General features: G+C 44.0%; 1 protein-coding gene across 1 annotated transcript; it reads right to left on the bottom strand.

Moving 5' to 3' along the window:
- Positions 1-766: 766 nt before the first annotated feature.
- enc3 (ectodermal-neural cortex 3) lies at positions 767-14,430 on the bottom strand. Its single transcript, XM_049587807.1, has 4 exons — positions 14,137-14,430; positions 11,853-12,887; positions 10,979-11,762; positions 767-2,237 (listed from the first exon to the last, which is right to left on the bottom strand). The coding sequence occupies exons 2-3, from the start codon at positions 12,873-12,875 to the stop codon at positions 11,016-11,018; spliced, it is 1,770 nt and encodes a 589-aa protein (XP_049443764.1). The 5' UTR covers positions 12,876-12,887; positions 14,137-14,430; the 3' UTR covers positions 767-2,237; positions 10,979-11,015.
- Between the last annotated feature and the right edge of the window lie 1,638 nt (positions 14,431-16,068).

The raw sequence follows: 16,068 nt of genomic DNA, 5'->3' as shown, positions 1-16,068 counted from the left end.
CTGTGAACCTCAACATCATCGGGTGTTTTGGCCTTTATCACAAGACACCCTCCGTTGAGGGAGGGTCAAGTAATTACTGGATTTTATTTAGGAATTCAAACTCGATGGTGAAGGGAGAACATAAATATTAGGTAGTGTATGTCTGTATCCAAAAATGTCACATCTTACGATCAAGAATCTACCCTGAGTCGGAATATTGTGAAATAAAATTAAAGGGAATATTCTTACTATTCTACATGCATCAATAATTCTAAAACAAATAATATATATTACTGTGAATTGGGCCAATCCGAATCATAAAGTCCTACTTTAAGTATATTTTGATGCTAATACTTTCTTTTACTTAGCTAAACATTTGAATGCATGACCTTTACTTGTAACGAGTATTACTACACGACAGTATTCCTACTTGTACTTAAGATCTGAATATTTCTTCCCACCTCCGCGTGAATACCAGAACAGCAGAGGCTTGCACTTCACATACCACATCATCAGAATGTGTGATATCACCCCAACAAGGGGGGAATTATAACAGAGACAGAGCGTGGACTGTTCATCTCACTGGATCTTAAGTGCACACACAGACAGCAGGAAGGAGACGGGTGTTCCTGGTAAATACCAAACCCACAGTTAACCTGCGTTTGGAAACTATTCCAGGCTTGTTAAGAGTACCTGCGTGATTATACGGCTGCCCACACCGTTTTAATGACACAGCTGCTGAATTCCAGTCATTCCCTGGAAAACAAAGAGGACAAACAACAGAAAGTATGTTTTCAACAAGATATTTATTGACGAGTTATGAGCTGTAGAACATGAAGTAACAGATGGTGTGTCAGTAATAGCTTAATATATCAGCATATTTGATGATATATTGGAAAACTTGCACACACAGAGCCAATGACGACTGTTCAAAGAGAAACGACTTGCTACAAAAACGCTTTGATTATTCACACTACCCGACCTGGGTTAAGACAAAGATACAAAATTAAGACCATTACGAGATTTCTTTGTACAAAATGTGCAAATCAAAGGCTTCTACAAATTCATTACAAAGCAATATACAAACTATACACACAAATGACTTCCATTAAAGATCCTGAAATATGACATGAAAAAATAATATCATAGCTACAAAGTATTTCCTAACTACTTTGGACACACTTAGCTTTTGTTATTTAAATCCAGAATGACATGAAGGTTAGCTATTCAGGTTTTGGCAACATTTTAAATATGACCACAGCTATGAAGCGTAATCATACATTTACACCTGGCAAAAAGAACACAATGTAAGAATGTCTTCTAAAATAAGAGAGTTCTGTAAAACAGTTTGTCACAAAAAAGTACATTCACAACAAACAGAAAACAAAGATGTTACCCTTCCTTGAACAAATGCAAGCAATACTATACATAACCCTGAGACACACACAAAAAAAGTTTGAAAATAACATCTTGAAAGCAAAAAGTATCTTCTTCAGCCGTAACGGCCCACATTCTCTCTTGCGAGTGTGTATTTTTAAGTCGAGGAGGAAGATACAGATTTAGCTTACCAAAATTAAGGGAAGCCCAAGTCCAAAGCCTAAAAATACAGACAGGAAGATTGTTTCTGTGCACAAAATCATACACTTCCCCAAATGTCTTCTCTCCTTCCCCGTACGCCTGGCATAGCAAAGGTCTAATTCAGTCTATCAGCAGTCCAAATAAATTACACCTGAGTAAACGCCCAGTGTCAGGAGGGGAGAGAACCACAACAAAGGACCAGCCGACGCTCTTTTTTAGCTCACTGTACAACAACACGTCAGCGAGAGACACTAATAAGTCCTTACAGAGTGAGTTCAGCTTGTAATCTACTGGCGAGATGATACAAATGTTTGACCTTGGTGTGAGTCAGCTGAGCAGTGCAGGGCCGATACAGAAAAGTCTGCAAGCATCTGTGCTATCGGCCTGCTTCCTGACTGTGCTTTGCATGTTATATAAAGACTGAAGTTCCTGCAGTATACATGGCAACGAGTCCAGCTCAGGCTAGTGGCTACATGGGAAAGTTACACAAGAAGTACGAGTAAACAGATCAGCTTGCAGACTTCCAGTCTCTGGGCTGTCTCCAGGACTCGGGCCTTCTCTGCAGCTGAAGATAATGTGAATCTGGCTGGATGGAGCCACAGCAGGAATACAGAAACTCTTCCTCCTCCTCCTCCTCCTCTGAAGAGACACATGCCTGCATACCAGACACCACGGCTGATCTGGGGAAAGAGACAAGAGGGAGATTAATGTTTAGGTCCTGTGAACTGTGCTGTATGAGGAGTGACCACATGACCAGTGGGGCGGCCTGGACATTCTCAGGGAGCTGAGAGGAATGCGGAGACTTTGGTCCTCCGGGGCTACACATCAGATTATCACCATGCCATTTTATCAGGCTTACCCACATAGCGTTAATAATGCCTCAGGATGGGGCGTTATTTAACCAAAATCCTCCTGGCATGTGGGATTAAGCTGCTCGAGCCATTTATGTCGCGAGGTAATAAATATCTGAGGGTGGCAGTGGAAGGGACCCCACACTGGACTACACACAAACACCGAAACCATCTGCTCATCTGCGTTATCCGGATATAATTTGTACTGTAAGAGGCTTTCTTACGGTTACATTTTTAAATTCCTGAATGTGTGAATATTTATATATACTCAATATTTACTCCAAACAATCTCTCATCTCCGCCTTTCTCTGCAACCTGAGACGCTTCAGTATCTAATTTTCCTCCCCTGCTGTTATGAAGGAATGTTCCACTGGATATTTGGGGGTGTTGGAGAGAAACATTAACCTCTGATTTGCATATTTTTGATGATAACTCATGTCTGCCGGAGCAGATGATGGATGTGTGTGCTCTCTGTTCCAGGGGAGAGAGAGCTGACAGTTACAGGCGGGCTCTGCTGGGGGCTTGTTTGGATAACTTAATGAGTTCTCATTTCCATGGCTGACAAAGCCGGCTGATACTACTGAAGCCCCAACTGATCCATACGCATCTGTTACTGTTGTGAATACATGGCCTGAAGCATAACAGTGGGACACAGCCAGAGCTCTGCTCTACTGGAGCCACAACACAGAGACAGAAATAGGTTACAAACAAGCTTCAGAGGAAGAAGCAGCAGGATCTGCTCATAGATTTAAACTCTCTGGAAGAATTACTCTGTCAGGTTACTCCATTTCAAACTACAGTATTTGTAATAGCCATGAATGATAAAACAGATGTACTACACAACAAAAATGCAAAAATGTTGCCCATTTCCTGATCAGCTGAACAGCCCCAAGGCACAAACCAACTGTTTGGTACCAAGACCAAAATAATACTTTGAGTAATTAACATTTTCTGCATTTTTTAAAGAAATAATTGGCTGTTTTTGCTTTCTTGCTGAGAGTTAGAACATTGCGACCATTCCCATACTTCTCAGTTAAGTATGAACTCACAGCCAGCTAGCCTGGCTCTGACCATCACCTCTAACACTTTGTTTCCACTTATGTGTGGTGTCCGTAGATCCGTAATTATGCAGATGACGCCTCTAGTGTCCAATGCAAGGAAGTGCATTTCTTTACAGATGGGTAGAAACCTGATAGAAACTACATGTAGCAATCGGGGAGAAGCTTACATTTTTTCCATTTTTCGCCATCCAGCAGTTTGGAATATGCGCCTGGAAGATTACCGGGCATGTTTTTTGAAATATTCATTAAAAGGTCATATGAACAGGTTAATGTTAGCTAACCTATTTTTAGCTAATCATGCCTTCTAATTTTTTACTTAGATGAATAAATACAGTTTTATTGCTCATAAATCAGTTGTTTTAACAGGTCTTTACTGACTATTTCATATCAGACTGATAAATCTGACTGTATCTCATATCAAACTGATAATAACAATCTGACTGTATATAATGTATAACCATATTTTAACAGAATAACATTACTGAGATGCACAATATGTTAAAACTAGATAAACAAATTATTTTTTAATCACACAAACTTATTTAACAATCAACAGGGAACTGAACTTAAGGAAACAGCCTGTTAGCTAAGCTAGCACACAGTTATACGGTGTCACCGAAATCCATTGCAAGAGTTTAGTTTTTTGAACGTACTTGAGGAAAAGTCCAGACCAAGATATTACAGAGGAGAAGCGTTTCGCAGGCACATCGGATATTAAAGAAACAAGGCGTAAGGCTAACAAATCAACATGTTGTATTGATCCTTTGTTTAATCCTTGTAGCAACTCAAGTGTAAAAATGACAAGCTGTTGTTTTAAGGCGGGGTTACGGCATTGCTCAGTGGCTTCGAGGTGTCTTACAAGGCAAATATAAAAGAAGGAATGGTCATGACGACACTGACAGTATTCGAGGAGCCAGACTTTGGTGTTAGTTCTATTGGAGTCAATAAGGCAGGCACTGCAATTCTCATTTTAACCCATCATATCTTTATTGTTTCAACTTTGACTGAGAAATCCTTCCACCACAGTAGAGAAGACACAGTTCATGATGTGTACTGATGTCAGAATGACCCTTAAAAGGACTTAAAACGGAAGGGTTACTATTAGTTGAAGGAATGTTCTATTACTGTAATGGAAACCATTTTGTTAATGATAGTATGCGTGAAAATGGTCCTGTCAGAAAATAACTAAAATAAAGAGGAGATTCTACATCCAGTAGCATTTTTCCCCAATATCGTAGATAAGAAAATGTACGTGGAATGATAACTGTTGACTTTTAAAACATGGTCTATCACTGCAACCCTACTGTGCACGTTTGTTCTCCTTGTTACTGGTCTCAAAACAGATCATGGCTCTGATGCAGCTGATACTATGTGTTGCATACACATTTCAGTTAGTGTCAAAAGGTATTCAAGCTCGATGCCCAGCCCTGAAACCAACCAGTAACAGCATATTTCCTGCAACATAAACTCAGCTCAGCCTTCCTGATCAAAGTAAAGCAGCAGTAGCAGCTCTTATTCTATCACATGCGACTGCAGGCCTAATGGAAGTTTCCATCGCTGCTCTCTCTGTGTACATGCACACGGGTCACTGCGTGCACTTCTTCAGTTCTGCTGCTGCTGCTATAATCTCTCTCAAGTGTGGATGATGAAGAGCATGCCTCTGAATCTTAAATACTCTGCCGCTCTGTTCCAACTACCACAATATCACTGTTTCATAAGAGTTGCAGCTTTATATTTAGTCCTCTATCTCGATCTGCTGCAAAGACGGCAGGCTTTCACATGCTGCATTCATGTTGATACCAGCATGATCTCTCCACCCCGGCAAACCATGACAAGAAGGTGCACATTGTATTCAAGTAAATCAAGCGGATCAAAACCACTTTATCCTGAGCTTTAAATAAATAAATAAAAAACACTAACAGCCCATGTATTGTGTTCCAGAGACACACACTGTCACCGACAAAGGTTACGTGTCTGTCATCATCAGTGCATCCATCAAAAACCACCATCGTCCACTCGCATCAGCAAACTCCGGCTCTCTGAGCCACAACAAGGGTCCCGCTGTCACCAGAAATGCGCTCCAGACGGCCTCACAGTCCCGTCATTATTACCTATCATGTCAAGGTCAATTATACTCAACTCTGAGCTGCAGGAGCCGCACTCTTCTCTGCTTATATGGGAATACTCGCATTCAAACTTTGTTTTCAAACTCTTTACACATCCGACTTCCTCCCGTCAACAGGGAGCGAGGTGCCAACAGGTGGCGGGGTTAATAACTGTAACCCAGAAAGTACCCAGATGCCCCGCCCGGGTCTTCAGTCTGGTCCACTGCAGCAACCACAGTGTGATGCTGCGAGGGAAGGAGGGAGACCACGTGTCCTTCAGCAGACCAAACAGATGGGCTGGGACTATATGAAGTGATTGGATCTGGCACTCTGAGGTTTAACCTGACTCAGTGTGTCTGCTCCCATCACTTATCTTTCCCCTCCACATGGGAATAACGCCAGATTGAGTTTGACAAAAGGAAATGATGACCAATGATCAAATCTGTCTGTGAGTCAAAAATGACCCACTGTCTGGCTGAAAGCACACACACACACCACAAGACTAGGTCGCATTTATCAAACGAACGACACCTGCATTATGACATCATTTCCATTTTTTTTAATCTTTATGCACCTTGGACTCCATCTGCATCTTCCAGAAGCCCAATTACCCACAATGCACCACACCAGAGCTGAGTCCTCTTTCTTTATCTGTCCCTTGTGTCCAACAAGGCCTGTGCCATGTTTACTAATGACCACAAAGAATTGCACTGTATTGACTAACGCATGAATCAGTCACTTCATTTACATTACTTTGCATTGTTGTTTCCAGGGGCGGATAAAGGACTCGAGGATCTTAGCGCAGCTGCAAAGTGAGTCTTGATGAATCCTCGCAGGAACTCCCGTTAAAGACTCAGAACAAAGAGCGTCTCTATGATTGAATGCGCGCCACTTCGGCACTACTTCAGAGACGCAAATATTCCGTAATTCAGATTAATTACCAGGCAGACACACTCTGTGCCATCCCAGCTGGCTTACCGAAGAGGCCCCTGTAACTGTATGACAGCTCGCCTCTTTTTAAGGGCGTAATCAAATTAGTCTGGGTGATTATTCAGCCATTTTAAGCATCTTTTTACCCTTTTCCTTTTTGTTACTCGCAGCATGGCGAAAAGACCAATAAAAACTCCATTAGGTTTATGCAAATTTAAACAGCCATGCTGAGGGCTGTAATGTGGCAGATTGATTACTCAAGGGACTGAAGACGAAGTGTGTGTGCACGTGCTAACTCTGAATGTGCATGTGTGTGTCTCGGAGAAGAGACGGGGAGATGGTGGAGGTGGTGGTGGTGTTGGGGGGGATCGTTGTTGTACACAGATGCCACAATAAAAGCCTCATTCAGCTTGTGTTCCTGGTGGCCCTCACAGCGAGGCATTAATAAAACATTAGTATTGAGTGACTGGGGCCTCTGCACTCCTCCTCCCTGATCCCACTGTGACCTTTCCATTTTACAGCAGCTGTCTGGGGAAGCAGAGAGCCCTCCGAGGACTCCCTCCGTGGCCCCTGACCTCTCCAGGTGTACTCTATCACACAGAGCCGTGCCCACCTCATAAGGGCTTCGGTTGAAGCTATTAAAAAAAGCTGAATAGTGCTTATGTGTGTGATTTTTTAAAAGCGGAGAGGGAGGGATGGAGAAGGAAAAGGGAGGAAGGGAGGAAGGGGGGGCTGAGAAAACAAAGGCTCAAGCGTGGATAACAGTCATCTCCGAGGCCGTTACACTCCAGTGGTTTAAAGGAGAGATTGTCCTGAACTTTGTGCAGGGATCTCCGGTTACATCCTGTCTGCCTGCAGTCTGGTACCAACAACCGACCAGATTACACCATCATGGCGCTCTGCTTGCCATCTCCAAAACACACACTGACCTCATTAATTAAAGCCTACCTGGTGACTGTTGAGATTGTAAAGGCAGTAGTCACAATATGACAATAAAACTGTATTTATGTCTGCACGTTTTTAGCCTAAAATGTTATTTACTTCTCCCGCCTGGCCCGTAACAAACACAAACCATAATGCTTTGACGTTTACAAATACTTTTCCATCAACAGCGGGTTCTGGCTTGGCTCTGGAGTCTGTGGTCAGTCACATCTGGTGGAAATGCACGGGCCCGCAAACTACAGTAGGTGGTGACAAAAAGGCTGGTAATCCCATACGGGCCGCGCAAACTGAAGGGCCCGAGCCACAAGGCAACATTAACAAATCTTTGCTAATGGGAATGCAGGCCACACCTTCATTCCTCCCGAATTAGAGTAAGGATGGCTGGCTTTTTAAAGGACAGGCAATGCCAGCAATGTGACTCTGTGTGTGTGTGTGTGTGTGTGTGTGTGTGTGGGAGACAGAGAGCGAGACAGAGTAGTACAAGTGGAAAACGAGTGGTTTCACAACTGCGTAAAAACTCACAATACTACTAGTGAATACTTGAACAGCTGACTGGTGGTTTTCAGTCCCATCGTAAACATAAAAGGAACACACACAGACACTCACTTGCGCACGCACACACACACGCACACGCACACACAATTATTTTTCTCTCTGACCCCAGCTGAAAGTTGACAACCTCGGGAGCAAAGTATTTTTAGGTAGGCGTTAGTCTCGGCTGCCAAATGGTGCAAAATATAGCTTTGCGTCTGCTGGTCTTACTCCCTCTCCACTTCACCTCCCTCTCTCCATATGTGTGTGTTTGTGTCCCACTCCATGTCACTTTGTTGCTCCCTGAATTCCTGCCACTTCTCCTCTCCTCTGAAACCTTCCCCCGTGTCTGGGGTGAGACAGAGTCACCCAGCGTCAGGGTAGGATGCCTGCTTAACAAGCTGGAAATCGGAGCTTTTTTTCCATGTCTGCTGTAATTAAACAGAGAGGCAGGCAGGCAGCAGCGGGGATGGAAGCTACTGTAACTGCGCGAGTTCATAAGGATGCGGTGCCTTGATCTTTCATAGCCAGCCTGTCTGTCTCCATCCTGGCCAAAAAAACCCGAGCTAGTGGTCCATACCAGCAGCCTCATAATGCTAAGCCCCCAGCTCCATCATATCCAGCTGTTTACTGTAGACACAAGTCACACATAAGCTCCCCCGCTTCTCACTTGCTTCCGTTCAGCTTTCCTTTCAAAGTTCTTGGCAGCATAAAAGCAGCTTGTTCGGAGTCATTTTCCCATATGCCTGACAGAGAGGGCAGTTGTTTGGCATTTACGTAAGTGCTTCAGTATTCTTAGTTTTTAACATCAATGACACAGACGGAATTGGCAACTCTCTTGGCAACAACTAGAAAAACTTTAATTTTCAACTGTTAAGGGGGCATTAAAATAAGTGCAAACTTTACAGTGATCTCTTTTATGTCCCTTCTTAAAATATACTTTTAACGGAGAGCCTTACCTGATTTTACTTGAGTTTTAAGTTCAATTATACTGTCTTTTATTTCCTCAATTTTTATATACGCAAGTGTTTTTATCAGTTATTTTAAAGTTGCTGTTTTCATGTCTTGTCTGTTTTAATTATTGATAAAAGAATTTTGTAACTCTGTTTTGAAAAGATCTAGATCTATAAGATCTATAAATAAAGATCATTATTAATGTCATATCAGAGGTTGTGTTAATGAGTTGCATCTAGTCTGATCTCCGGCCAAAGTTCTTGAAAAACAAAGATTTGTTTAATCAAATTTAGTTTTTCCACTCTAGCTTGAAGCAATGGTTTGACAGTTTTGGAAATAAGTAAAAAGAAATTTCTGACAGATGAGAAGATGAGAGCAAATATGAAGCTGGAGCCTGCAGACGTTTAGCTTAGCATAGCTCAACTTAGCATAACAACTAGACTGGTGGACTTTGTAACCTCTGGAAAGCGCCTGGTTCCAGTCTGTGTGCTAAGCTACGCTAACTGCCTGTGGCCTTGTATTGAACAGACAAACATGAGATGCGGTTTTAATCTTCTCATCTAACTCCTGGCAAAAATATGAATAAATGTAAACATTGCATAAGTGTACTTTTGTTTTAACTGCGGGCATCTGTTTTACTTGAAGACAGACTGGCGCTTTATGGCCAACTGGCTGCATTAAATCACTGAACCTATAGCGCAAAATAAAACATTAGGACAGACATGTGCTTTGTGAGAGTTCAGCGAATGCAGTCAGCATAATAAAACTCCCAATAAAGATAAAACCACCAAACCATACAATAAAAAGATGCAGGGGAGTCTGGGCTTTTTAAAAAGCAAACTCAATGTCTACTGCAGCGATGAATGGTTTTCCATTGATTGCATCAGTGCTAAAAAGGATCACAAGACGGGCTGTCACGTCATGAAACTTAAAACTAGCTCCGCCACCACTGAGCACATGTGAAAACAACTAGCAAAACCATCAAAACAACAGAGCATCCTCTTCTCATTTCACCCACTAACCCCTCCGTCCTCGTCCCGTGTGACAAAACTGACAACACCCCAGGAAAAATGTATCATCTCTTATCTCATATGAAGCTGTGAAAACTGCCACCTGTCCTTCCTTCAGGCGGATTAGGCCGAGCAATTCTTCACTGATATGGTATGTTACATCTTAGTCCATCATATTTTCGTACCCTTGAGATGTATCCGTCCTTTTTCCCCCCGCTACCGCCCCTCTTGAATTCCTGATAAGATTACTGATCTGACTTTATTTACTTTGAGCAGAGCAGACTGCCCTGGCGTCTGTCTGCACATATGGTACTTTCACTTTGTCCTTTAAAGCACTTTGAGGAAGGTGCTGTAAGGAAAAGTGGGATTTGCATTATGAAAAGTATGATAAGGGTATGGTGGAAAACAGATTTTTAAGTCATGCAAGACTTTAGGTTGTGTAACACACCTACAGGACCTGAAGAAGGAATGTTCAGCTCTTATCTGAAGCTTACCGAAGGCTCCTTGTGCACCTCTGACTCCAAGCCCTCCATATGTTTAACACTATGTGTCACATCACCTTTTATAACTTACAACTGTTTTGAGGTACTGACTCATGCTAGGCAGCCAGTTAGCACCCGGCTCACTACAAGCACAGACCTGATCCTGCCTCTCCACCTCGCTCCTGTCAGTGACAGAGGTCTTGTGTTGCAGCTCTCGCTCTGTAATTACCAGCACTGCTGACATTCCTCCTGCTCTCTAAACCAGGACTCCGCCGTGTTTATCCAACACCCAGCAGTCGCAGGAGCTAGATAATGTGTAACTGTAACCACTGGCAACCCTGAAAACAGTCAGGGGCTTTTAAACTGGCCCCGTCCGGTTCAAACTGACATTCACCTCTGTTGGGCAACTATGTCGGGTGAGATATGTGAAGATATTTTGGTTTCCATAAAGCGAGTTCCCATATATTATGTGACAATACAAAGGACACTATGAATAGCACATATAACTGTCATTTTGTTTGTTTGTGTCAGTTTAAGGAAGCTACAATTACTCACCGTAGAAACCTCAAAGAGTCAGTGCGTCTCTCGCTCTCTACGCCGAGAGGTACTTCCATGTGCTGACGAAGGCAGTGGGAATGAGTGAGTAGGGCACACTGGTCACACTGTCCCAAGAGTCCGATGATGGATCGTAACAGTCTAGCGTCTTACACCTCTGAGCCCCGAAGTACCCTCCGACCACATATAGTCTGTTTCCTGACGCCACTGCATGGCAGCTGATGCGTTTTGCCGTCACGTCGCCAAACTTTGACCACTGGTATGTCTCGCTGTTGAACCGGTAAGCAGAGCTGGCTGAGAACTCAGTGTCGCCTCCGATCACCACGACATGGTTGCCGACCACAGCTGCTGCAGTGTAGCGCCACAGCTGCGGACAGGCAGCCGGCACAGACCACCGGTTCTGACACGGGTCGAAGCACTGCACCTTGGGGTATTTGTCTCTGTTTACACTGGTGCCTCCGAAAGCAAAGAGTTTGTTTTTGGCACCGACGACGGCGGCGTTGCTCACGCCCTCTCTGAGCGGAGCCACCAGGGTCCATTTATTGGTCTGAGGGTCGTACTGTTCCACCTGTTTGAGAGACACAGACGGAGATGCAGGGAAGGATCCTGCAAGAGAAGTGTGTCCTCCCACGACGTAGAGCATGTGGTCGAGCTCTGCAGACCCGTGTCCGAATCTGGCGACCAGCATAGGTGACGCTTTGGACCACTCATCATGTAACGTGTCGTAGACCCAGACATCTTTGGAGGCCCCGTTTTCAGAGCCACGTCCTCCAGTAACATAAACCTGACACACATGGAGAGAGGTCATATTTTGTGTACATCTACATAATGTTACATAAGCACACACATATTCATGTATAGACCACATACATACCTTGCAACCAATAGCACAGGCGCTGCACTCCTTCCTGGGGCTGGGGATGTCTGTTTTGGGGGTGATCTCTTTAGTCTTGTTGTCAATCATGTAGACTTTATCACACATGAAAGTCTGTCCTCCCAGCAGCAGCAAGGCCTGGCTAACCTTCCTCGGCCGTGCACAGAACCCTGTTACAATACCGTCATTCTGGAGGATCCTCATTTTGCACCGAACAGCATCTTCAACAATCTCCCGCCCCACTTTGTGGCACATCACCAGCTCCTCTGAAGCAACGTTCTTCAGCAGGTATGTTTCAGGGAGCAGCGCCAGGCGGACACATCGCAGCAGCTCGGGCAGCTCGCTGTGCCTGTGCTCCATGTCGGCTTTGACCCAGTCAATTACAGCCTCGTACACCAGGCTCTCATCCTCCACCTCCAGCTCCTCGCTGAGGATCAGCTCCTGGACTTTGTCTCTGGGTAAGCTGAGGAAGTCCTCAGTCCTGAAGAGCGTGGCAAAGTTCGCCAGGCACATCCTCCACGACAGCTCGTACAGTCTCTGGCACTGGTGGGCGTCTGACAGCAGCATCATCCCCAGGCAGTTTGACTGGTGGAGGTTCTTTTCTAGAAACTCCGACGCCGCGTCCCTGATGTCGTGAAACTGGAGCATGTCGCCAGCTTCAAGAAGCGACTCTGCATTTTCCTCGTTGATGATGATTCGGGCAGAGTAGGCGTAATCGAGCAACAGCTCCAGCACCTCCGGATGGAGAGAGTCGTGGAAGTTGACTTCGGCGTCACGGCTCTCCCTGAGCCCGCCACTGAACATAGCTTCAAAGTATCGGCTACAGGAGGCCAGGACGGCCCGGTGGCAGGGGAAGGATCTGTTTCCGGCCTTCAGGATGACATCTGTGAAGACTTTTCGTTTGCGTAGCAGGTTGAGCTGAGTCAACAGGCTGTCGGCGTGGGACGTCTTGTGGAAGAGTTGGATATTCATGGAGCCAGAACTAGAGCGAGACTTTCTGTTTTCGTGGTTACTGACGGACATCTTGACTTGGACCTGAAAGAGGAAAGAGAGCATAAAAAAACGATAAGCACAGGTGGATCGAGCCACTCCTTTATATTTGTTCAAATCAACCGTCTGGGACACTTGGAGAGGAGGAAGCGATGTTATAAGATCATGTGCCCTCCTTTTGATGTAAACGCTCCCATAAACACTCCCATTTTATGACTAAACAAAACTCACTATGCCAACAGCTGATGAATGGGCTGCTCAGGAATAAAATAATCATATCAGCACGTTGGGTTACAACGGAAATAAACTTCAGCCTTTGGAGATGAAAGGAGATCAGATAAGGAGCACTCCCACACTAAACGAGTGTGTACACAGAGATTTACACCATAAAACACACATCAGTGTCTCAACTCTCAAAAGCTGTGAAAACAAATGAGCAACATTAACTGCGTTTAAATCCAACCTTCTGTAATTCTTCTGTAATTAGCGATAGGCGAAGACATAACACCTGGGTGTGTTGGCCTATATCACATCTTTCCACCCTTATAAACATTTCAGGGCTGTGAGTCACCTTCACCCACAGCCTGAGCCAATCAATTCCTCCCAACTTGCTCCTCCGCTGGTTCACATGCAAGATGGTGCCAAAGCTTTCAAGCCCACATAAGATGTGACACCTCAGTCCAGCTCCTTGAGGATGAAATTATGTAACCACAGTGCAACAGATGAAAACCCCCAATCTGTCTTTTGAACATGCAGTGGATTTAGACAGGCCTGCAGCCTCTGCGTTGGAGTAGGAGGGTGTTTATTTTGAATTTAAAATAATGTTGCATGCTGATGGGGAGTTTTATTGCATTTCTTATGAGTATAATGATGTCATAGACAGTGTAATAATCATAGCATGGCCCAGCAGGTTAATAAAGCCAGTCCACAACTTAAAAACGACCAAATAAATATCTTCCGCTTTAAAGCCTCCATTGTTTCATAGCAGATAAATTTAAGTCGGCTATTCAACCCCACTGAAAGGGGGTCTGTGGACTTCCGTGGGGGGACTCAGCGTGAAATCCAATTCGTTTTGTGCAGTAAATGTGAAACTACGGTCAGCACTTCAGCATGCGCTCAACTTTCCTCCAAAGTTAGCCTACAAACATGCAGCCTGCTACAATGAGCCCACATCAAAGCCTCCTATGTTACACCCTGCGACTCAACTGCTCACATTTCGGAAGTTGGACAAATGTCAAAGCAGGACGTATCTCAGTGATCGATACTCCAGCAGGATTAGCCGTCTAATGCTTACCTTGATAGCCGCAGAGCTGATCCGGATTCCTTTATCTCGCCTTCAACTTGTTCCGTCGTTGATTTGTTTTAAGTTGTTGCAAAATTCAGACCGATCCGCTTCCCGTGTTTAAAACTGTATCACATCCCGCAGTGGTATGAAACGGTTGAGCCATCTGTCTGCGTCGGACACCTCGAGTTTAAACGCGTGAAAAGAACAATGGTGGAAAGTTAGTAGCTGTGGGTTTTGTTCTCGGAGAGCCACGCAGCCTGCAGGAGAGCAGCGAGCAGAGCGCAGAGGAAGAGCCCAGGCAGCCGTGGTGTTCACTGTGGCTCCTCCCACTCCTCCTCACACCGGCCAATGGGATCAGACTCTGCAGCACAGGCTTCCTTTATTCCTTATCCAAACTTCAGGGTCAATGCACAGCACTATGGTGGAATAGCACTGGCTTAGAGAATGCAAAAACACCTGTCTGTGTGTGCTTCACCTGCCTGCTGTGGTTCTCACTCAAAACTCTATTCTACCTCTAGTAGGTATCAAAGGCAGAGAGAGTTTATAAGGCACCTTTCAACAACATTAAAACAAGATATAAATGAAATACAAGGTAAAAAAAAAAAAAAAAGACATGTGAATTGGATTTTAAAAGAATGGAATATCAGATAAATACATGACAGTGAAGGATATTAATAAGTAGGCCCAAATTGGAATAAAGGAAACATTCCTTAGCCGGATCTGCCATACTTTTTAAGCCCTGTTTCCACCGAGCAGTACGGTTCAGTTCAGTTCAGTTCATTGCAGTAGCCTACGCTTTTTTTCCATTTCCACTGTGAAAAGTTGTGGATGGTACCAATGGAACCGTTCCGTACCGTCCCCATTTTTGGTCACCCTTCTGTTGGGGTACCTAGCACACAGATCACAGTCCCTCTGCTCAGGGCTGAGCTGTGGCTGGTTTTGAGGCTTGTGTGTTTTATTAGACTGTAACTATAAAATGAAAATATGTTTTCTGCCTCTCGCAGCAGCTGGAGTCAGAGAAATGATTTTAATTCACTGGGCCGACTGCCAGTGACTTTTAAGGTGGAACGTTAACTTATAATGTCACGACGTGAATCAGTCAACACACCTTGAATATTCCATATCACAACTTTGACCAATACTATAGTTTTTTTTTTACAACATACACTTTTAGTAATGAGTGGATCTTCAAGTGTTTATATATATTATTTTGACCAGATTATGTGAACGGCATATTCTAATCCTCATTCGGTGGAAAAACAAGCATTGTGGAGCGTCGTTCCTGTGGGCTACGGCAACATTAAATCCCTGAGCTTGCCTGGAAAGGACTAAATGCACAAGGAGACAGATTTTGTTCTGAAAATGTCGGCATGTAACCCCATTCTGTGGAAGATAAAAGAGGTGCAGACTTACATCTGTGTCACCAGTAATGAGGAAATACAGTGAGTGCTGGACGGAGCAGTGAGTGACAACAACCCCGCCCTAATTTTAAATAGTTCAAATTGTATTCATTCAGCCGACAGTTGAGCTTTTTAGCTTTCTGTAAAATGTAATTGTCAAACTTGAAGGCCTGAATGCCACCTCCACAGTGCCAGGAACTACATTTTGGGGGAGAAATACTGAAGCCTTCATTTCTTTTTTTTATTCTATTGGCCTTAAAGTAATCACATTCAAACATGCTATAATTACTGCAATTGCACAAAATATCCACCAGCACTATGTAGAAGTATTTTAATGATGGAAACTCCCTCTGGTTGCTAAAAGAAAATGACCCCAGTGAACTGCAATAAAGTATTCTTATAGGATTTCCACACAAGTTTCCCCAGATATTGATATTGATAACACGTCTATCTTGTATATTTTACTGGATATTTAATACTCTATTGTTCTAAAACTGGGCCCAGTGAGTGACCATGACCTGAGGAACACACTGGTTGTCTG

The sequence above is a fragment of the Epinephelus fuscoguttatus genome, linkage group LG10 (assembly GCF_011397635.1).
Source record: "Epinephelus fuscoguttatus linkage group LG10, E.fuscoguttatus.final_Chr_v1".
Taxonomy (NCBI): domain Eukaryota; kingdom Metazoa; phylum Chordata; class Actinopteri; order Perciformes; family Serranidae; genus Epinephelus; species Epinephelus fuscoguttatus.
Note: the sequence above shows the minus strand (reverse complement) of the source record. Positions and strands in the feature narration are given on the sequence as shown.

Bases quoted from the DNA above. Each gene is read 5' to 3' on its own strand.
- enc3 (XM_049587807.1), bottom strand. From the start codon at position 12,875: ATGTCCGTCAGTAACCACGAAAACAGAAAGTCTCGCTCTAGTTCTGGC. The intron at 11,763-11,852 runs GTATGTATGTGG...CATGTGTGTCAG, and splicing joins CCTGTGCTATTGGTTGCAAG to GTTTATGTTACTGGAGGACG.